The sequence below is a fragment of the Podarcis cretensis genome, assembly GCF_951804945.1.
Source record: "Podarcis cretensis genome assembly, chromosome: 4".
NCBI lineage: Eukaryota > Metazoa > Chordata > Lepidosauria > Squamata > Lacertidae > Podarcis > Podarcis cretensis.
In genome coordinates, this window is record NC_137173.1 from 13743490 (window position 1) to 13767519 (window position 24030).

Genomic DNA, 24030 nt, shown 5'->3' on the forward strand with positions numbered 1-24030 from the left:
GCCCTTAATCTGTAAGAACTGTTTCCGTAGGAGATTTAACTCTCCAGAAACAATATCCCTACTCTCTGGGGTAGGGATGGGAAGAAAAGAACCACACAGTGTTTCAAAAATGTTTACTCCTTTGAACTGTAATAGCCACTGGACAATGGAATCCAACTTGCTATTGGCTAACATGGTTAATGAAATGACCATGATTAATATTCATACAGCCATTAAGCAAAATATTATGTATTTGCATACATATGGCTATACATTTGCTAGGCTTTTAGGAGCTGAAGGCTGGCTTAGGATTTCCCCACAATGCAGAGAATACAGGGAAAGACCAACAGTAACATGGAAGGAGAAACCAATTGGGCTAAACTGGGATCACTATAGTTAAGAGCTAAAGAATTAAAGTCGCTTAAGATTTTGGATGTAAAACAATACAGTTGCAATATCCACGTGTAAAGCAGATGGGGTGAACCACACACACGGTAGCTGTAGAAAAGCGGGAGTGAGGGAACACCCCACAGTCAATGAATAAACTTACCTTAAAACATTTGGAAAACAAACCCATTAGTTACTTCATTCTTTAGCTCTTATTGACACAAGAGAAATTAGGTTGACTTGTCATTTTAACCACTGTTACTTGTCTTTTTAGTGCTGAAGGGAGATGCCACCCATCTTTGAAGGATAATTCAAAAGTTTTAAGTCTTTCAGATACACAACCAAATGGGTGAGCATTTTCACTTGGTTTAGTATTTGGGGACATATTGGTCTCTCCCTATTTGAAATCAAGTCTGCAGATAGTGAATTGTGAAGTCGAACAGAAGCCTGTGAAGTTTCATGCAGTTATTTCACACGCACAAATGCCTTTTTTGGTTTGATTTATCCACCAAATGCATTTTTAAAAAAGGCAATACAGACACACGCACCAGCTATCTCGCAGCAAATGGCAGAGTTTAAAGCAAGAAAAATCATCTTAGTATTTTTCCATGCCAACATTGGAGAAAAGAGGCCCACAGAACACCTTGAGATCTGGATAAGCTAGATAGAAGCTGCTCAAGGTTGTCGTCATGCCCAAAGATCTTAACTCAAGAGGAAAAAAAGTGTGGAATAGCAGGATTATGAGATTCTGCTGTAGTGGTTAATATCAGCATGCCAGTTTTGATTGCAAAAAGGAGAAAAAAAAAGGCTGCAGGTTTTGTTCACTTACGTATTGTGGAAAATGCATGCCATTCTGTTTTCCCCCGGAAGAACAATTACATAATGCAATAACACTGGATTAGAAATGAGTACTTACACAACAGAATATACACACAGAGCATTTTAGTCAAAAAGTGAGTTCAAACCCCTCCCCGAAATATAATTTTTGTAATCCAAAGCCACTTAAGCATCTGGTAAAAAGGACACCGGCAAGGTTGACGAAGCCGCAACACGACCTCTGCATTTGTACATGTTTTTCACATGCTTTGTGTTGGCAAGTTTTCCATAAATACTGGAATCTACCGGTACCAATTAAAGGGAAAGCACTCACAAGGGAACCAGAACAGGACAAACAGAGTTAAGGCAGAGGATGAATGGAAGTGAGTTAGTCTTTCCTATTCTAACAGCTCATGAAAACCATTTAGGAATCTCATAGCTTCAGGTGAGACTTATCAGACAGGAGCTGTGTCACAAGGCAGTTCAGCACAGCTCCTAAAAGGAAATTATTAAACATTTAGAAGCAACCATCTCCAGGAATGAAAAGTTAGGGCAGAACGAGATGCTATGTGGGACTGAATCAGATTTCCCTTACAGGGCTAGTGCATGGGCTGGAACATTTGCTGGAGAGGTTTGGAGGGAAGGACAGGGTACTCAAGCCGCCCCTCCTTTTACAAGTGTCTTTCTCCCAAGTAGTTTATAAAGGTTACAGCTAACATTGGGTGGGAAAGTGGCATTTGAAGGTCATTGTCAAATGACCATTATCTCAAAATACACATGGCTGGAATGGTGCCCAGTTCAGTCACTAAGTTCCCATTTAAAGCACAAAAATGGTACCACAGGCAGGCCAGAATGTCTAGCAGTTAGCACATGCTTAATTCATAGCAGTGTAGATGGCCTTACGCATTTGATCCTGATTGTATTAGAGGCAAAAAGCTGTTCTCTGTAGATTTTAACACTATCCCTCCTTCCACAGTTATCCTCTCCTGTCACACATGCCTGCCCAGAGTTGTAGTATTTATTACTTGAAAAGCCACATATATCTACTGGTAAATGATTATGAGCCACCACTTCCAAGCATGTTAAAAAAAATACACCAGGCTAGCAACCGTCACCTATTATTATTTTCCTGCAGGCAAGTCAACAGCAAGAAGGCAACTGATCGAGCACATGAGGCATCTCTTTCCAATTTCTCTTAACAAGTTATATGACAATACAGGCAGCATCAGACATAAAGTTTTTGCTCCCTGCCTTGCTTTCAGTCACACCATATCTTTTCAGTACAATTCAAATCCTCCTTTGTGGCTATTGTGCCATCACATGGATCTGGAGAAGTCACAGCTTGGAACCTTTTAGAGCACTTTTGGGATGCTTGTACTAAGCCAGACTTCCCCATTTCACCTGAGCTATTTCCTGGCTTCATATGAACCAGGGGTGGGGAACCTCAGGCCCAGAGGCCAAATGTGGCCATGTCCCTCAAATGTGGTCCTGCTCTGCAGGTGATTCCACATGGCTGCAATGTATCCTTCAACTAGGATAATGATTCTTGCCTGCGTGCATGTGTAGAAACCTCTGACGTTTACACAGGCTAGATTCAAGTTATGGTACTAACGGAATAGTATTATGTGTTGCTCCGCCTACTTTTGCCTCTGGCTCCACCTACCACTGACATGCAGGCCCTTGAAAGTTGCCCATCAGGGAATGTTGCCTCCGTCCCATCCCTGATATAATCAATGCTTAAAATTCATCTCAACCCCTTTTGTGTATGCTTATATTGAAGTATCATAGTGAAATTGTGAGACAAATGGATGAAAACTTCAACCTGTTTCAAGTATGGCAGTGCAGGTTAGATACACATTTTTCTGTGCAATCGTCACGAGGCTGTCAATGCCACGAGACCTCTACATCACTCAAGGATACTGTATCAGCACAGTATGTTTGAGTACCCAGGTTGCTAACCTTAAAACACAAGCCTGACTCCGCTAGGATGACTCTAGCTAATAAATATCCAATTAAACATCACCTAAATGAAACGTGTCAGGTTGTTTTAGGCTCCCACGATAAGTTCTAAGATTCTCTGCCTCTCCTGACAAAATTCCTATAGCCCTCCTACACTTTCACAGCATATTTTGAGCTGCTGGAATTCTTTCAATATGCCTACAGCAACTGCTTACCATTGTTGGAGTGTTCCATGCTGTTGTTGGTGCAACTTTGGGTTGCCAGTTGGAGCCTCCAGTTAGTTTCTTTTCTCCTGGCTGTGTCCAGTTCACATCACTTAGAAAAGAAAAGGGAAAAAAGATCTTAAATTCAGGGGATGGAGGGGAATCTAGCTGCCTTTCTTGCAGACATGTTTAAAAATAAACTAAGTTTAAACAAGGCAAGGTTAGAGCAATATTTCTTATCCTGAAACTATGTACCTCAACATCTCCCTGTTCAAGCCTCCAAAAATAGATAAAAATGAAGGCAAATACTATCCATTAATGCACACCACTCTAGAGACACCAGCACACAATTGGCTCAAGCCTTACATAAATAGGCCAAAGGGACCAAATGTAAGGCAAACATGCAGAAAGAAGCAAGAAAGCAGGCAAAGAGAGTGTACAATCCCTGGATAATAAGACTTGGGTACCTAGAAGTCTGTAATCTTGAGGTGAACTGATTTATTGCAAGATTAACTGTTCATATACAGCTTCCCTAATTCAGAGTTCTCCTGCTCCCACCCCCTCAAAGACATTCGCTATCCTACTCAGAAATGGAAAACCTGGGAGGGGAAAGGGGCAGTGTTACACCCTCCCTGCCAGGTTCATCTCAAGAACCTTAGTCTGCATTTGCTGTACAAAATTGCTGCAAAGATGTGCTTAATGGGTTAAAACACCTGCATATTGCTGCAATGAGAAATACTCACTTTTTAGTTGTTCCATTTCCAATGCCCAGATCTGTTATAAAACAAGAAATAAACAATTGGAAGCTGCCCATTCATTTATTTCAATTATCCAAAGAGTTGGTACTGTAAACTTTACATAAACTCTACTTACTGCCCACAAGATTGGCTAAAGATGAATCCAGATCATCCAACACTAACTTGTTAGGTGGACCTTTTGAAGTTGGAAGACTCTGGTTTTGAGAGGCCACTGTCGGTTTTAGGAGTCCACCTAATTCATCAAACCCTTTAAGAAAAGCCAAGTAGTATTAAAGGCAATGGAATCCATGTCATGAGGCATCTTAAAATCAGTGTTTTTAAAGTCTAAATGGTATAAAGCTGCAATTATTGTTGTTACTGTTATTTTGCAGTGGATAAATGGAAAATCCATACATTCAGCACCCAAGATCCAAAAAGAAATGGTAAGAGCACTGGCAGCAGCAGGAAAACATTGATTGATTGATTGATTGATTGATTGATTGATTGATAGACTGATTGCATTCATATGCTGTCTTTCTGCCACAGAAGTCAAGGCAAAGTTGGTGGCCCTTTCAGGGCCCTGGCCTAATCTTCTTTGCTGTTTCAGTAAAATGTCTCAAGCAACAATACAGATTTATTGTAGCGTAAGCTTTTGTGGATGAGAAACTACTTTATCAGATTTCTGAAAAGGTTGAGGCATCACAGGAAGTTGTCCATGAAAGCTTAACAAATGCATTAACCCATTTTATCAAGCCAAAAGATCCAAACAGCTTTTTAAAGGCTGGCACCAAATATTCTATCACAGTGTAATTTTTGTGCATCTTTGAGCAGTATTTTAAAAAGGGTACTTTAAAAAGAAAGAAAGGAAGACCTACCACCAGAATCCACAGGTACATTTGAAGTTTTGTTGCCAAACACAGACTCAAAGTCAACATTAAGGCCTGCTGAGGGCTGCGATGGAGCAACAGGAGACTGGGTGAACCCTACAAACAAGACATTTAAAAAGAGCTTATTTATATGCAGTATGTGAACTCTCAACTTGCATGTAAGTAGCAGCTCTATAGCCATAAAAGGATTATGGGCATTCAGACATTGAAAAGGAGCCTGCAAAGAAAGCTTTCCTTGCAGAACTGCATGTTACTGCAACTTGAGAGGAATAACCCATGAGGCAAGAACTGATGGACTCAAGTTTGCATGTTGCATATAGGCAAGAAGCAACAACACCCCCCCCCCCAAAGGCACTGGAGTAGGCTTCACAGCAAGAGTTCTGCAGTACTAGTAAGCCTTTCCAGTTTCAGCCCTTTAAGGCAGAATTTTTCAAAACAAGATGGCCTGGTGCAGTTATTCAATTTTGTCACTGCTATACTATCTGAGAGCGGATTTATTTTGAAGCGATAATAGACTCCTAGTTTCCTATTTCAGTTCACTACTTGCAAAATAGCCACCTCTGGGATTGAGTTGTATTCAAAATCACTCACTGGTGCTCCCAACTCTTCCCACCCTATCCCCCACTCCCCATTTTCAGACATTTTCCCAGGCACATACATTGCTACATCCCAAACATATCAATGGGACTTAGGACCTACATATCACCTACTTTAATCCTGAGGATTCTGAATAAAATGCCCATAAGCACGGTCAGGCACGTGTTTTAAAATCCATTTCCACCTGGCACCAATTTAACCTATTTTGCTTTTTAGAGACTTGAGAACTTCTTGCTAAAATGGATAGATTTAAAAAAAAAAAAAAAACCAAAAAACCTCATGTAGTTGCAGGATTACATAAATGCTTATGGCTACTTCAGCACTGAAAGCAACTTGGTAGTTTAACATGTAGCAGCTACCAGTTTCTTTAGGCAGAATGCTAAAGCTGCATATAGCACCAGGCTTCCTCATTGATCCTAAAATCCTATACAGACTGTCTGCTCCAGAAGGCTCCCCTAATCAGATCAGTACCATGCAACAGAAGAAATGGAAAACATAAAGGTGGACATAGGTGGCAAGGGATTGAAATACAAATTTATTATATAAACATATGGTCCTTTTAACATCTTGTATACTGTAAGCAACTCTGGTTGCTCCCCCAGCCTAGTTTATAAAGCTGTAGATAGCACAGAAGAGAGACACTAAAGTCATTACAGGACGCAGCATTTTTCCCTAGAAAGGAAAACTGAAGACAGTTTAGAAGAAACAACACGGGCACAATAGAATTTAATAGTGATGAACAGTATTGACCAGCAGAACACTGGAACTTAGGCACTGACTATAGCTTGAGAGGCAGCCAGTGAAATTTCAGCAGATTCAGGATAAAAGGCAAAACGCAACAGAATTTGTTATAACAAGATGCATCAGTTCTCATTACTGGCTATCGATAATCAAGACAGAAATGGATCAAACTTCAATGAGGAACAAGGGGTGGTCATCACTACTATGCTCTTGCTTGTGAGCATCCCAAGATGGACTTGATGGACCTTTGATCTGATCCAAATGGTCCTTAAGTTCTCAAGACTGGAACATGTATTACGCTAGCACTGTGATGGCTAAATCAAAAACAGCACTGGGCACTGTTGTTGCACTAAGTACAGTTGGCCCATTTCAGAGAGAGCAGTGCATGCTTGCAAGGACAAGGACACACACACACACACACACACACACACACCACTTAATGAGAAGACCAATATGCCTGTTTCATGGGATCAATGTTTGCAAAGTTCTTATAATTAAAGCTAAAACATTTCCAGGATAAAAGAAAATAAAGACAGTGGCTTTCAGTTATAATGTCATGCTGGGTGCTTTAGAAGTGCACTCGCCAAATCGCTGTCAATTGCCACTCGTTTCAATCTGTGATTTTCTATGAACAAAAAGTGATGCAGTGAAAAAACTGATTAAAGCAGTCTTTAGATTTGCAACCTTTTCAGCAAGGACAGGCTAAGTTATTTTTAAAAACAAGCTGGACCCATTTTGATGCATCAGTTTTGGAATTATTTTTAAGTGTTGATCAGCTGATGAAAAGCATACAACTCTCCAGCTTGCTTACAAACTGAAATGGGCATGTCTGCATAATTTTACCCAACTTTACATAATTAAACCAAGTTCCTGGGCTTCAAAAGCCTTTTACCTACCTCCAAATAGGCCAGCTACAGTTGAGGGCTCACTGCGGAAATGGGAAGCGTTAGGAGGATAAGCTTGAGGACCACAAAAAGAATCTGATAAAGGCATAGGAAGCAGAAGAGCAAAGAAGGAACAGTTACAGAGAGAAAGGAACAGGACACTCTTATCTGCTTAACCAATTATTTGGACACTAAGTTAAGACAACAACTACTTGACCTATAACACACACACAAGCAATCTAGCAACAACTTCTAAAAAAAGGGAAGATTTTACACTTTCTAAAGACAGGGGGGGAAACATCATCAAATGCCATGTTTTACACCTCTGAAAACAAGCAAGTGTAAAACCCTCAAGGCATTTGTATTATACCTGAAGTAAAGTGACAGAGCTGAAAAGTGGATGCATATTTGGTTTCCACAAAGGGGTTTGATTCAGTAAATGGATTGAAGCGATCTAGAGAACCAGAAAGAGTTAAATCGAAAGTCATACGATGACATGGTAATCTTAGAATTTACGCTTCTGGAGGTCAAATTGTGCCACATCTAGCTTGGAATGGAAACTCCATGTGGCCAAGGGCACATAGCTGGACATAAAGATTACCCCATGGACTGCATACTGCACACAGTAGGTAGTGCAACTCTATATGTGGCTCATTTAGATGAGCAACACTGTAGTTGATATGCCTGTAGCAAAGGCTTGCCTGCTTTTAGGGGGGAACTGTCCCCAATTCAGTAACCTCTGGGTGTTGTTTTTGTTCTTGTTTTACAAATATTAGATAAAACAATAAGGCTGGGAAGGAATATAAAGTCTCCTCTCTCTGCCCTCAATCCCTAAGTAGTTGCCCATCTGAATTTACACAGCTACCACTGCACTACATTCTGTAGGTCATGTATTTACAACTGGGAAGGGAACTCAAACTGTCATTAGGTAATAGCTCATTCATTTTATCTTTCTTTTCTCTCTTTTGAAAATCCTAAATTTGCCCAGAATAGTCTGATAGTTAAGAGAAAGGGAAAAGCCAGTCAGATGGTACATTACCAACGAACATCTCATGAGTTGGTGTCCTAGAAGTGAAAGTGGGTAGTACGTCAGAAGAGACAGAGAGGTGATCGCTAGATTTTGTGAGGAAAGGATTTAGGCTTGGAACGGCATCATCAACAGCGTCAGCGGTAGAAGTGAAAGGATCTGTGCAGTCCAAGCAGAGCAAGAAGGAGAAGAAGAGGAATAGGGGTGGGGGACCAGGTTAGCTGTGCATTAGTAATCAGGAACAGCATAAGCAGTTCTGTAAGTCAGTTTTGCTTTATGAGTATCAGTTTGCATTCCCCCCCCCAACACCTACATAAATGGCTTATTGGCAAGAGGTAACAGGCATTCTCTAAGTTATCTTGATTCAGGTATTTTCTGAAAAGGACACTGTCTTAATACTCTGGTCTCTGGAAGCAGAATCCATCTATAACATACTGCACAACACCTTTGATATAGAAGAATCCCTTCAGTGCAGTGCCTCTAACTTGGATCATCCACCCCCAGCCCCTGGGCTTTTCCCAAGACTTGCCATGAGCCCTCGCTATGCCCATACAATTTCCTTTCTTAAATGCCTTTTTATCTCTCAAGTTCTAAAAAAAACCTTCCTGTTTTGACTTCTGGGCTCAGTTCACACACCATGGTAAACCATAGTTAACAGTTATGCACAGATCACTCCAACTTCACCCCCTCCCTCGCAGAAGCAACAAACCATGATCCCTGGCTCAACCAACTGGGGATTGTGGCTTGTTTCACTTAAACAAAACACAACTGGTAAGTCAAGAACAAACCTTGATTTAACATTGCGGTTTATAGCAAAGCAAGCCACCATCTCTGGTATGGAAGCAACACTAAGGGGTCATGGTTTGCTGCTCCTGCATGCACTGGGGGAGGAGCAAAGAAGAAGCCACCTGCCCATTCATGGTAAACTATTAACTATGGTTTAACATGGTGTGATAAAAGCTGCTAGAGAATTAATATTTAGGCTAAAGTCATGCAGCCCTCACTCAGTTAAAAACACATGTGATGGCACAGGCTTCACTATGAGAAGGAGAAGAGTAACTCGGCTAACCCAACCTCTCCTTTGGTCTTCATTGCTATTACTAAGTGGATGTTTTTTTATCCCTGATTGCCTCTGAAACAGTATTTAGTGGCCCAACCAGCTCTCTTTACTAGATAGGATGGTGAGGAAATTAGGTGTGGGATGAACAAGACTGCAGACAAAACATCAGAAACCCCCCCCCAAAAAAATGTAGTTTGTACTAAAGGTTTTCTGTAAGGTAGTAATTCTGAGTTTTTTTCTAATCCGTCAACCAGAAGACCAAATAAATATATAAGCAAATACATCCAGCTAAACCTTGTCTAAACTATCTCCCTGTTCAGTGTGTAGAAGTAAAGCTGTTTCCAGCCTGCTGTGTTCAGTTTCTGGAGTCTTACCGCAGCCCTCTCCATTTTCTCTTATTTCTGACTGAAGCCTTAAATTTGCCAAGCGTGCTCCAACTCTAACCAACCAAAACCCACTCAAACTTGCTTCCACTCTCCTTCAAACTCTTGGCCAATCATAAGGGCAGTAGAGTTTTGTTTAAATTTCTGTTTCCCTTAATTTGTTATGTTTCTTTCCCCCCTCACATTTCTGTTTCCTGGGCTGTACTTTACCTTCCAGGTCAGAACCACCTCTCAAAACCATTTTCTGATACCCCCAAAACAAGATGTAAAACAGCTGAGAAGTTTACTTCCTGCACAATGGTAATGAAAAACAAATTGCCAATCACAGGTATAGGACAGGGGTGCGAAACCTCAAGCCTGGAGGACAAATGTCGCGCTCTGGGTGTCTCTCCTCAATCCTCAGGACTCGGTCCATGCTGTGCCATCCCACCACGCCTCTGCTGCACCCTCCTCAAATACTTTTGCCTGGCTGAAAAGTGGTCATGAACTGTGATGATGTTTGCTGAGATGAAGAGACGTGTGCATACACAAAGAAACCTCTTTGTGGCTATTGCAGCTGACTGCACAATGGCAAGAGCCACATTTGTCGGCCCACCCACTGCTGCTTCTGGCCCCGCAAAGGTCGTCCATGACAGAATATGGCCCTTGGGCTCAAAAGATTTCCCACTCCTGCTGTACGGATTACATTTAAGTAAAACTTATTTATCAAGTGATTTAAAAAAAAAAAAAAAGGGGGGGGGAGAAGCCTGAACATGGTCTACCATCTTCTGAAAGAAAAGCCCTGAAAAGCAGGCTTACATTCTTCATACAGAAAATTCTACCCATTTCTAAATAATTCTAGTTAACGTTTTCAGCAAGGATTTGTCTACAAAAACAGAACATGCTTATTCTACTTCAGCAACCACAAGCATGAACGAAGCTACCAGAAAAGCATGTCTACCATCTTGCCTGGCCCTCCACTATCCCACAAAATATTTTGCGGCCAGAGAAAAAGAGTGCAAGGCTGTCAAAGCTATGAACAAGAAAGGACAAGTATTAAAGGCAACTTGGCCAAATTACTGCATATACTTCCGGGGGGTAGGGCAGAGGACATGATAGAAGGTGCATTGCTGCAAGAAGGCTCGTTTGAGGGAATGAAGCCCCAACATGAGCAACTTTGACTAGTACACAGATGCCTTGACCATGGTTTTAACTTTGGAAAGGCAGCATACAAATAAAATGATCGATAGATATTACATTGGGGTGTGTGTGTGTGTGTTGAGGTATTACCCAACATATTAAATACATCTGAATGGCTTAAGCAACTGAAAAGTTCAACATGGTAGGTCACATCTTATGCACGTTTGACTTGTGTGATTTTAGCCATACACACATGAAGGCAGGCTTGTTGAAACTGTGCAAGTTAAATCCAAGGAAGGTGGAGACCTCTTTTGTGTCAGGGGTGGCCCAGCATGTAAGGAGCTTCTAAGCTGTCTGCCTTTGGAGGCAAGGCCTGTGCAATGCACCAGCTCCGGGATGTTCACATAAGATTTTACAGGAAATCAGATGGCCCTGCAAGCATTTCAAATTAGCGTTTGCAGAGCAAAGGTGAATCATTCTGGTACTCTGGACTTCGCTCCATAGTCCAGACTTACCTGAAATCAAGCCTCACAATAACTCACAATGACTACAAAGATACAACTATGATTGGGGCTAAACAGGAAACGAAGTTAAGCTATGCGCTATGATACACCATGTTTTGTTTCCAATCCTTCAAAATACGGTGTGAAGAATTATCTGTCCCAGACATTTTTTAAAAAAAATCTTTTTACCTAATTTAGCAAGGCAGGAAAGCTTAAGAGTCTATGAAATATTACTGATGGTTAAGAGTGACTATGAAGTAACCAAAACTGGGATTTAACTGTGAGTTTCTTACCTCCCCAGGTCCCTCCTACTTGTGACGCAGAGGATATAGGATGCACAGACGGATGAAAGGTTGGCTGCAAATCAAGGAGGTCATTTGGCAGCTTTGATGTACTATGGAAACAGATGAGGGCAACTATCAAAGACTTGAGCAACATTGCCTTTCTTTCATAAAACTTAGCAAAGCTATTCAAACTATCATAGTGTTTTCCTAAATGGAATGTGTGTGCATGCATGAAATGTGGCAGAATTTAGCTCACTGGATATCCAAGGCCAGGATCAAAAGGAGGCATCAACATGCCCAGAGGGATTGACTTTTTCCTTTTGGAACCGCAGCCACCCCCATCTCTTTCCAGTATCAAAGGCAGCCTGCTGTAAGGTATTATTTGGAAGGAGGGAGGCATACCATTGGAGTGACAAAAGCACAATGACTCCCTGGGCTCATCAAATTAGTTGTGTAGTTCTTCACATGCTAGCACAGGTTTATTGCTCCTACTAGTTGCATTGAATATATAGCACAAGTGGGAGAGTCACACAGATACTTAGGAGGTTTCATTTGCCAATAATTCTTCTGTTTTTAAAGGCTATGCTGCAAGTTTTGCAGTTTGCAGAAATGCAGATGTAATGAAGCATTCATTTGGTTGGGCTAAAATCATGTTTATTTTTGCTGCTTACAGTCAAAGCAACAGTGCACACAGTCATTTCGTGAGGTCCCACCACGCAAACCATTCTGGGTATCAGACTGCATCAACAGTACATTGACTGTTGTACTGTTCTTCTCCAGCACTTCTATAACAAAGCAGTGCTCATAGGTCAAGTCCGCATTGCTGGTGATGGTATCCATGTGGCACCAGAACACACAATGCTTTTCACTGCAATCAATTTCATACTAAAGCTCCAGTTTTACATCTTTTTGAGAGGCTTTATAGAGTTTAGAGCAGTGCTACTCAAAGTGGTGGTCCACGGACTGGTGCCAGTCCATGACCCATCAGCTGCCAATCCCCAGTGACCACCACAGCCCAGGTTAGATGGGAAGCTAAAGGGACCAAATATGGTACCAGTCCCTGGTGAACTGGAGGTGGTCCACCACATCAGATAGCTTGAGAAGCACTGATCTAGAGAATACGTGTGTGTTTGCACAATGGAGCATCTCAAACTTTTGCAGATCATCAATGCTGGATCAGCAGTGTGCACTGAATATTGTTAATCCCTGCCCATAACCTGTTTAATACAAAAACAAAAAATCCTAAATCCTAAGGATCTTTAATTGCATAGGACAGTTTATACTGACAGGCCCAGGTATTGCATGCAGGCTGTGACACTGTTAAAAGATGTAGCTCTGGACCACTGAAAAAACCCCATAGTTCTACTTTTTCCTGATAAGGCAAGAGTGTCCTGAGCAGCTGCATACTTAAGAATTCAAGCATCACTGCCTTTCTTATACATTTAACCAGGATGTTTGGCTTATTCTCCCTTGGCACTAGATAAACAAACCTTATGGTTAGCTTATGTCAAAGCCAAAGAGCTACACAATAAATAAAATCTACAGAACAGTCTCATTTTAAGGACGTACTCTGGTTAGAAACATTTCCCCCCAATTATGAGCAGTTCTGACATACATCAAGGGCATACCTGTTTGAAGAACTAGGTGTGGAAAAAATGTCAATGGCTGGTGTAGTCATTATGCTTCCTGCTGCATTAGATACAGGAGAGGAGGCTGTTGTTAAGGAGTTATGAGGTTTCTTTGCAAGTTCTTTTAGACGTTGTTCCTGATGGGAAATAAAGACAATTTTTAAAAACAAAGGGTTTTTTTGCTTAGGCAACTGATAAAGTTAAGCAGAACAAAGCCCTCAAATAGCTCTATTAAGACCTCTAAAAGGGGGCAGGCAAACTACAAATGAGCAACAGTGTACATTGTTGTGGTTTTACATTTTCTTATAAACAGTTCTCTGTATGACCCAGTAGTCCACTACCACAAAAAATTCAGGCTAAAGGCTTTGAAAATAATAATTCTATATTAATTCTATATTCTACTTCTAATTTCATTCATATATATATATATATATATATATACACCAACTTTAAGAGACAGAAAGCTTGTTCCAACCACCCAAGTATTCATAGGCAGCTTTTAAATGAATGTGAACAAGCCATCCTTGTCAACTGTGATCCACTGTCTTATATACACAGCTTGCTTTTTCGTCTTTGAACACTGTATATACTAAGGGTGGGAAATCTTTTTCCATACAGTGGTGAGTGTGGTCAGACATACAGCTCCCTCTATCCAGGCAAGCAAGAGGTATTATCATAATTCAAAAGCACAAGCAATAGGGGAGGATGCAGTGCAAGGCAAGTGAAGGGTGTGACCTGGAGGGGATGGCAGAGTTCAGAGCTAGACAGAGAGCTTTGAGGTCCCTCATACTTGCTGTGCAACCATTAGGCAGCCTATATACCACACTCAGTACAAAGGAAAAATCATGCCCACCTTTAAAGCTTTTAAACGTGCCTGCTCTTCCTCTAGTGCGGCTTGTTTTTCCCTTTCATCTACTTTGGTGAGCGACAGGCCGGTGCTTGCGAGGGAGGAGACTGCATTGGAAAGAGTGGTAGCCCTAGGAAAAGTTGACAGAAGGAAACCTGGCAGTTATACAGACGACACAACAGAGAAAGATGCTCAACAGAGCTCCGCTTTGTTTTTTTCCAACCTATAAACATACAAGACTCTTTTTTCTTTTGTAGACTTAACCCTGGGAAGCAGATTTTGCCTGTGTTTCTGTACAGATTGTACATATTTGACGGAAGGGCAATTTGATGGAAACACTTGAAGTCAGCCATGCTCCGTCTATTTCAGGATTCAGTTTATTCACAATGGAATGTGGCCCACTTGGCCTGATTGTACAAACAGAAAGTCAAAGCAGCACACAATCTCTAGGACTTCTGAGAGATAAAATGACATAGTGCTGTTAGACACCACTTCGGTCTAGCCTAGATCACATGCATTTTCCTTACTGGTCCTGAAGTCTAGAAGCTATATCAGTTCATTTTAAAGTGTGTGACCAATGCTATATTGGTGACAAAGGCAAGAGAAAGCTGCTGCCACAACCTTCTGCACTGCTGTTGTGGTTGGTTTGCAGAGATAAGCAGGTTGAGTTCTTCTAGCAGTTGCAGGCTGCATCCAGCCAAGTCATGCAGCAAGACTTCCAAGGAGCTCAAGGTGGCCTGCATGGTTCTCCCTCCCTCTTCTTATGCTAGCAACCCAGTGAGGCAGGTTAGGCTGAAAGACTGACTGGTCAAGGTCACCCAGGGATTTGAACCCTGGCTGAATCTTGGTCTCCCAGGTCCCAGCTTGAAACTCAAACCATTACACTTTAGACTTGCTGAAATCAACTGGTGTTAATTACATCACCTATTACATTTATATTTGATGTTTGGAAAAACGTAAATGGCCACGTAGGAAATGTTCAAATTTGGAAATAACAGAGGGTGTTGTGTTACCATGACTGCACCCAGATAAGAACACCTGAACAAGTAACATTCTTTCGATTGTTACAAATAAGGACACATGTGAAGCATATTTGAGGAATCTTCAAGCATTGCCCAACATATGGTGCCAACTACAAGGAGAATTTAAAACATGCCTGCTTGCAGCAGTAGAGTCTTTGATTTTCTTTCCTTCTAAGGAGGCTAAGTGCTGTTCCAATGCATCAAGAAGGCTGCTTGGTGCCTACAAAAGAAAATCAGTAGCCTTTGAGAAATTAAAGGCAAAAAATGTCAGGTCCTCCAGTCACAAAGAATTCAACAATAAGCAGGTAAATACAGGCAGCAGCTCTTAACAGCACCATCGCCAAAATTTTATTTAAAATGCTGCATGGTACATGTGGCCCTAGATTGCTCATTTTAAAAAAAACAACCATGCATGCATTGAAGAGAAATACAAAAGGACAGCACAAGGAAAAAATGGCACATTCATGAATGAGTAGTCTCTCTATGTTCCAAGGGTAAAACTTGAAAGCAGCTACTAAGCCACATAAACATGTTAATGCACTATTAATCTTTGCCAACCTGAATTAGTATTTTGGGTGCAAATGCTTATATAGACAGCTGCACCTCTATTACAGAATTTAAACTGATTTAAAATTTAGCAACCTACTGCTTCAAAGTATAGTAGTTTAGCAAGGATCATTAGCTTTGAAACAGAGCAACTGAGAAACGTTCTGAAGTCTGACGATGGAACCAACAACAGATTCAAACCCCATTTTTTTAAAAAAAACCCTCCAATTTAAGAACATGGTAACAACCAATTAAAGCATTAGTGATTACACCAAGGTCTTCTGATTATGAAAGGCCAAACGGACATGCATGACAAATGCATAAAATCATCTACCTGAGAAAGATCTGGTATGTCTCCTCTGTCTATCCCCACTTGCTGTAACAACAAATAGATTTAATAAGATATAGGCCTTAACCATGTTTGGCTAAAGACAGGATGAAGAAAGCACAATGAAGGTAACATGAAAGGGAAAAAAGGCTGTTCTACACACTATGAAGGATCGTATCACTCAAGAAAAAAAACTGTAAAGAAAAATATAAACTTGCTTACTTTAGTGTGTCAACGGTATATATCAATAACACCCAAAGCAGCCAAGGTCATTTTTAATGATGTTGTCAAAAACACGTGCATAGAGATTTTACCAGCTCTGCAGTCCTTCACTTTTTGTGTCATATGATATAGAAGGGGATGAAGAGCCTCTTTTCTGAAGAATAAGTGATCAAAATCTATCCTGACCAGAGTTACTACAAATGGCCTTTTGTTTACAATACAGTTTATTTCAGCAATGGAATAAGCAAAGTTAATGCTAATAAAACAGGTTTCCTCTTGGACTCCTGACGGCTTGGAACTACAATCCTAGTCAAATTGCAAGCTTGTGCACACCCCTTTGCTGCTGCCATCAAGACTGCCCCTTTACATTAAGAGCAACCTACAAAGAACTGCAGAAGGAAACAGGCAGCAGGGCAGAGAACTTATGAGAACCTTTGCCACTCATTCTTTCCCCAATGCAATGAGCTGAATGTGTGTGTCGGAGGGTGCATGTGAGACTGAGCTCAGAACAAACATTCTCTGTGACCCAACTCACCAGGCACTGCACCTTAGTTGCAGAAATAGGCTGGGGCTTCTTCTACAGCTGTGGCAATGGGAGGCAGGAGGGCCCAGGAAAAAAAGCAAGTGGAAAGGTCATTTTATCCCCATCTGCAGTGTTATTACGGGGAAGGGGAGAGAGCTCCGAGCTCAACTTCTTGTCCCAGCTGATGTGAGGATGCATACACAACACTTGCCAGCAAATGCTTTTGAGTTTTTTTTAGGGGGTGGGGAGAGCTGGATATCACAATAGATATAGTCCAGGAATGACTAGCCTTCTTTGGTCTGAGGGCAGCATTTATTGTTGGCAACCCTCTAAAGGGCTGCATGCCAGCAGTGGGCACAGCCAAAACAAAAAGTGGGAATGGTTAAAGTTTCATCCTTTTGCACGTCAACACTGCTAGTAGGTCAAAGCACTGCAGAAACAGGAAGGAGTATTCCCTCCTGTTTCTAGAGTGCTTTGACATGCTAACAGTGGTGGCACAGGAGGAGAAAAGTTACCACCAAATATGCTGTGGGCTAGCATTTCAAGCAGCTTTGTGGGCCTGAGGTGGACTATGGGCTTACAACCCCTGATATAGACCCTCTTCTTCCCTAAGTATCCCATTTGTCCCTTCAAAACCCATTCATTGTCACTGAAGCTTAGAAACAGCATTACACATATTAAGTTAATGCAAGATGGAACAACTCTCTACCCCAAAACATGAGTATACTTTTTTCCATGTGAGGAATTATCTAAGAAAGGCATGCAGGGATGAAACTTGTGCATCCTTTCATTCAATATGTAACAGCCCAAAATACTTGGCTGTACACCACCACAAGGCTGATATTCACACACATTACTTGGTGTCATATGATCAATCTCCTAGGCAGTTCGGAATGAACCAATATTCTCCCCGCACCCTAACTTAGAGTGGATGGGTCTTCAGCTCACTTTAAGCATTCTAGCTCAAAAATATTGATCACCATTTGATCTCCATAAAACTCTCATTAATAGCATTTAGTCATTTTGAATGATGGCAGAACTGGATGGACCAGTAAGTTTTACCTCTGCAACTTTGAGAAACTCAGAAATCCTTGTCATTCTAGTCAGAAACTTCTTATATATGTCAAGGCCTTCTTTGCATTGATTCTTTTTCATGTCAAAGTATTTTTCTACAAAATAAGAGAATTTAAAAAATAAGAGTCATCAATGTGTTTGTTTACAGTTTAATAGTGCTGATGTCATTTAAACAAAATGCTAAACCATTACAAGAATTACCCTAGCCACCTCCTTGGTTTGCACATTACCCCCTCCTCTGGTGCAGCCACAAGATTTGAAGCTTATTTTTTTTATTAATTGCAGTTTGGTGTGTCACCCAAAACCCTCAACTGTTGTTAATATTAATGATGGTTAGTGAAAAACCCCCAGCTTGGACAGCATGACAAACTGCAGTTAATCTGAAATTGAAGCAAAAGCTTCTAAAGTTCTCAGTGCAGCCAAGCTGGTTTTTTCTTTTTCTTTTTTTGGAGGGGGGTGAGTGTGCAAGCCTGGGCTAAGTTCATTTTTGCCAACCTCAGCTATGGCTCACCCTAATATCCAAACCAGCCAAATGAGTAAACCAGTCACAAAGATCAGAGGTGTTTGCCAAGCAAATGGATAATCTTCACCCTTCACCAAACTCTTCTTCACTCTGTCATGTGTTTATGTTTAGGCTCAAGAGCTGGAGATAAGGTGCAGAAACAGCAGTTTCAAAGTAAGACATAGTAGGAAGCCTCAAGTTCTCAGACTGAAGTAAAAGTTAGAATCATAAGTCTATAGTTATAGTTAGAAAGTAAAACCCTGCATTTGCAAAGGCTGTATTTAAGTCACTCTAGACATATTACTGAAGAACAACACCTAAACATTAGGAAGAACTTCCTGACAGTAAGAGCTGTTCGACAGTGGAATTTGCTGCCAAGGAGTGTGGTGGAGTCTCCTTCTTTGGAGGTCTTTAAGCAGAGGCTTGACAACCATATGTCACGAGTGCTCTGATGGTGTTTCCTGCTTGGCAGGGGGTTGGACTCGATGGCCCTTGTGGTCTCTTCCAACTCTATGATTCTATGACAGCATGTTAAGAATTTGCACTAAAGAACAACTCCTCTTACTCAAGCCTGATTTTGTTAACGGTGACCATTTCCCTGGAGCAGGCAGAAAACCAGACACCAAAAAGTGATTGCAATGTGACTCCTTCAGTCCAGAAATCTATTTTACAGTGAATGCACAAAATAGAGGGTGTCAACAGCCAGAAGGGAATGGTATTAATCTTGTGCAAATCTAGTGAGTGTCAAAATTGTGGAGTTACTGAATGAAATTTTCAGTGTTCACAGACTAAACTCAATCAAGTTTATTTATTTACATCCACACACTTTGGGATTTATTTACTTTTACTTTCACCTATTTGGCAGGAGTTTGACAGCATTTGTTGTATAGTAGTAGTATACCAAGCTTTATCCAAATATCTCAGGGTGATTCACAGCATAAAAATGTGGGAAAAACCCAGAGAGTACATAAAACTAAAACAAAACAATAACCACCCCCTCTCACAATGATTATGATTTCAGATAGAAATTAAATATTCAACATGGTGTAGAAGTGACAGGCAAACTAGGAAATTTTTCCTCAACAAAATATAAACCAAAAAAAAATCCCAAAGTTATTTTAATGTTGTGAATGAGCATGTTCTGCTGCATGCTACACCACAATCCTCATTTTACTTTACAGCAACCATTCATGTTATAAGCAATCCATGAGAACCACAGTGGCCTACCAAGTACTAGTAAGTAGCTTCAACTTTCCAAGTACTAGTAAGTAGCTCAACTTTCATTCCTGTATGGACAACCCAATGCATAAAGATTTAGCAGGTAGGTACATACTGTATACCAAAGTGAATATAATAATAATAGCACAACTGGGCCATACCGTACCATGCACTAATCTTATTGCAGATACATTGCATGAAGAATCTAAGAACAGCCCTGCCGAATCAAACCAAAGGTCCATCTAGCCTAGCATCCTATTTCCAACAGCAGCTAAACAACTGTCTCTGAGAAGCCCACAAATTATAGCACGAAGAAAATAGCTCTTTCCCATTGTTGCTCTTGTTGACTGCCCCAGTCCCTTTCAACTGCAGCCTGAAAGCTGGAAATACTTCAGGTGAAACATTTTTACCTTCAAAGATTAAGTGCTTCAGCTGCTATATTTCTGCTGCTTGGGACGCCATTAAAGAGAAGCAGGAGCATACAAAGGAGTTGCCTACCCATACCTAACAGGATTCATTGTTTATTTGTACAAATGCATATATGACTGCCACACACTAACTTTCCCGTATCAACTCCAGCATTTCCTCTTCACATTGTATGTGGGACAAACCCTATTCAGAAGCACAAAGGAATGCCTAGCCGGCTCCACTCTCCTCTGGAGGTATGGCAGCTCTCCATGAGGAAGTGTAAAGTATTCCAACCCACAAATTCCACTTATGAAAGCCGCCCTAAGGAGAGAGTGCCAAAAGCTAAATTAGTTAACAAAATTGTCACCTTCCCTAAGATCCAAAGAGAAAATTGTCAGCTTTGCAGATTGGTTGTGTGGTAGCTGGACAAGAAAATTATAGTTCAAGCAAGTCATTTTTCATGCCAAAAATACTCCAGACTAGCTTGCATTTAGGCACCTACATATTTCTGTTTACATGTAAAGAGAAGCAGCTCTTTAAGGCAGTTTAAAATTGTCTTGCAGGAAGTCAAAACAAAGATCACTGTCATGCCTACTAAGTACAATGAAGAGATATAAAAAAAGTAGTATTTACCCAACAGGTTAATAATCCCTTCATTATACGCTGCAAAGAGTCTAATGGCATCTTTGAAGAGAAGCATGAAGGCAGCATTAATTACACCATTTGTAAGTTCATTGCTGTTGACCTGCCGGTGAGAAGAAAGAAGTTAGTTCAATTTGAAAAAACATCCACGGCTATCTCCTGTCTTCAGTATGCAGGGAAAAGATCGGTCTTGCCTTTTGACATTGTGCACTATAAATTTGTGACATGACAGCCTGGTGAAATAAAGGCTCTCGTTGGCTTTGGGAACTCTGCAGCAGTTGCACAAGTCTTAAAAACACGCAAGCGGCTTTCCAAACGACAAGGGGGTGTGCCAGTGACCCCCAACTACCACGCAGGTGCTGGGGAAAGTTGCTCCTGTAGTTGGTGCTCTCGGTTCCTATCAGAACATCTGTCTATCGCTCCCAAGAGAACATATAGTTTAAGATATTTAGCGCTTGCCAACTCAGAAAAATTACCGCTTGCATCACCAACACATATTAGAACCAAACATTTTCTTCCTCATAGGAGACTAAATTTGAACATTTTTTTTTTTACTGCCTTTATCCAGAAAGGGCAGAAATATAAACAGGGCATTTATAAGGCATTAAGAGGTAGTGTTTTATGAAACCAGGATTAGGTGGTCTAGCCTTTATTGATGCCATAACTAAAACACTTACGTTGAAATCAAGAAGTGCATCCATCTGGTTTTGTATTATTGGTACTGTTTTTAGGAGTTTCTCAGTATTCATAGTCCTCATGACTCCGTCAGCACTAGAGAAAGGAGAAGTGAGAAACACATCAGTAAGCAAAACATATTTGGCATGATGCACACAGAGATGGCTGACACAGGGTGTTCCGCTCTTTTCCCTCCCCTTTCTCCTGCCTCTGCAACCCACGTGCATGCACAAAAGCAATAGGCCAGACCGCTAAGGATAATAGGAGGCCTGTGTCCAGCTCTCGCTCTCTGCCCAGTCCATGGAATGTGTCTGAATACAACAGGGAAAACGGGATGTCTTGCCCCAACTTCCAGCCCCAGGAGTTGGGGGAGTGGGCCTGCAAGGAGAACTCCCATGGGATTTCTGGCCTTTTGACTCTAGGTGTAAATGATTTGGGGGAAGAGGGGCTTAGTGCTAATGCTGGCAAGCTTTGCAGTTTCATTTGGATGTTAAGTTATTGGATATTGGTAACTTCATGTTTAGATATTTAAGGCATTTTATAATATTTTAAATCATTGTGTAGTCGTATGCTACAGTGATTGTATTTGTGAGCTAAACTACTTAACTCACTCCTACTCTAGGTTTTTAAGCAGTGGTTGGATGACCATCTGTCATGAATGCTTTAGCTGAGATTCTTAAAACTCAAAAGTATTGCATGGGGGGGGGGTGTCGAACTAAATGACCCTTGGTGTCCCTTCCAGCTTTATGATTCTATGATTTTATGACTCTACTTGCTGTGAAAGCAAGCAAGAAGATCAACAGCAAGAGAAACATTACTAAGTTGAGAGTAATTCAAGAGCTATCCAAGTTCCTAAGTGTCACAGTCAAGTTTTTAAAGGTGTGCCATGACTATTAAACATTTTAGACTCAATTAAAGGTACAAAAATGGCAAAGCAGAATTCAACTGATCTTTCTATTTTTTTATACTCTTAATGTCAGTCTTTTCAAATTTTAAAGAACGCAGAAGTCACAAGACCTTTGAATTACTTTCAGTACATGTTGTATCAGCTGGTGTCCAATGAAATCACTGTGTCAGTTGTTCTGCTTGTGCAAAGGAACTTCTCCTCCTGTCCCTCTCAACCCCTCAAATATACTCTGCCCTTAAGTAATAATGCTTATGAACTTCCTATAAAGCAACAAATAGTATGATGGACTAGATTGACATCTGGTCTGACACAGCAAGCCTCTTACGTTCATATCACATACTGCCTTTTAAACTTTCCAAAGTTTCAAAAGAAATTTGACACGCAGCACAGAGCATTGCTGTTATAACACAAATCTAAAGCTTCCTTGGGTGTGTAGAACTAGTCACATAGTTGGCTGCAATCACAAGTGATTACAGACACAGGGCTGGCAGAGACAGGATAAAAGCCTGATAGCACAAGGCACAGGGATGGGAGCAAAGGGCTGAACTTCTATGGAAATGCAGATTCTACTGGGGAAGAGCTTTTGGAATGTCTCTTCTCCCAGACTACTTGACAAAACACCAGCATTTAAAAGCTCACTCAAATACGCTCCATAGTGCTGACTCCCTCCAGTACATACTTTTGAGTTTTAAGAATTTTATATCTCTTCCCTGACAATATCCAAAATTATTTTCGAGGACTGCCTTCCTTTCTCAGCCTTCATCAACTTAAAAGCCCTTGCTGCCAGCTTAAAAATAAAATTAAAAAAAAACTGAGCTGCCAACTTCAAGTCCAGAATTACTTATTAATTAAACTTGCTCATCACTTGGCACTTTTAATTGTCAAATTTAATATGACTGTTTCAACAAAATGTGTTTTGTGGAAGTTGCAGAACTCACTGCAGTTATTTAGAGCAACGCTACATCAACCCTCTGATCTGCAAAGTTCTTCCTTTCCCAAAAGCACACACACATGCACACAGCCTTCTAATTAAAAAACATACGAATAAAAAACACCTGGGAACCAAATCCTTACCTAGCTGGAACACAAAGCACAGTGGTGTAAAAACAGATCCTGGTTCCATTGGTAGCAAGACTTAACCTTCTAGAGGTCAATTACTCGTTTGAAGTTCCATTTTTACATTTAAGGAAACTTATGAGTAATTAGAACAGAAGCTATAAACGGCAAGCTACACCTTAAAATAAATTTATTCCAGACAATGTAATCCTTACCCTCTTTTTACTTTTGTGAAATCAAAAGCTACTTGTCTGTAGGAAACAGCTTTTTCATTCAAATACCTGCTATATCTTCTGATAAATGTGGACATATCATACCCTAAAGAAGAGAAAGACAAAACAAATTAGCTCCCTGTTTTGCATGAACGCTTATGGCTAAACATTAAGAACGTAACAATTTAAATTCACAGGATCATCATTTGGACCCTATGGACAAATATATCTAACTTACTGTGAGAATCAAATAAATTAAAAGCACAGATTTCCATATACAAGTGATTTTAGACCAAGACATGCCCTGAGCTTCCTCTTCTCCCACATTTCTCCTTTGACTAAATTAGAAATTGTACATCTCACTCTCTAACTGTAGAAATCATTTTATGGGCCAGCTTCATTAGCTGCATACTAAAGCTGATGTCTGTGTTATCTTGTTATTTCCTTATGAATGTTAATGAATTTCCTTATGAATGTTAATTCGGGGGGGGGGGAATGTGGACATTTTACTATTCAACTGCAGACGGTTGTAGAATATAGAGAAGTTCAAATATCTTTTAAGCACTTGGGAGAGGTCTCCACCAGAAGGGTTACACTTTTCAGAATGATAACTGAGTCATGAAGCAATGTTACTGCTATAAAGACACCTTCAAG

General features: G+C 40.7%; 1 protein-coding gene across 8 annotated transcripts in view; it reads right to left on the reverse strand.

Annotated features, from left to right (window-relative positions):
- PICALM (phosphatidylinositol binding clathrin assembly protein) overlaps positions 1-24030 on the reverse strand; it is a 64693-nt gene that overhangs the window by 10942 nt on the left and 29721 nt on the right. For 3 of the 8 annotated variants that reach the window (XM_079973713.1, XM_079973717.1, XM_079973715.1), the window contains exons 4-19: positions 23380-23482; positions 21204-21297; positions 20518-20629; positions 17745-17851; positions 15944-15985; positions 15198-15283; positions 14048-14171; positions 13195-13331; positions 11576-11676; positions 8230-8376; positions 7203-7286; positions 4957-5064; positions 4218-4349; positions 4088-4118; positions 3357-3456; positions 1196-1219 (exon numbers count right to left, since the gene is read on the reverse strand). In XM_079973713.1, coding sequence (XP_079829839.1) covers positions 1196-1219; positions 3357-3456; positions 4088-4118; positions 4218-4349; positions 4957-5064; positions 7203-7286; positions 8230-8376; positions 11576-11676; positions 13195-13331; positions 14048-14171; positions 15198-15283; positions 15944-15985; positions 17745-17851; positions 20518-20629; positions 21204-21297; positions 23380-23482 — 1532 coding nt within the window. The remainder of the gene's footprint in view (positions 1-1195; positions 1220-3356; positions 3457-4087; positions 4119-4217; positions 4350-4956; positions 5065-7202; positions 7287-8229; positions 8377-11575; positions 11677-13194; positions 13332-14047; positions 14172-15197; positions 15284-15943; positions 15986-17744; positions 17852-20517; positions 20630-21203; positions 21298-23379; positions 23483-24030) is intronic. The other 5 variants (XM_079973718.1, XM_079973714.1, XM_079973716.1 and 2 more) reach the window with 4 other exon arrangements.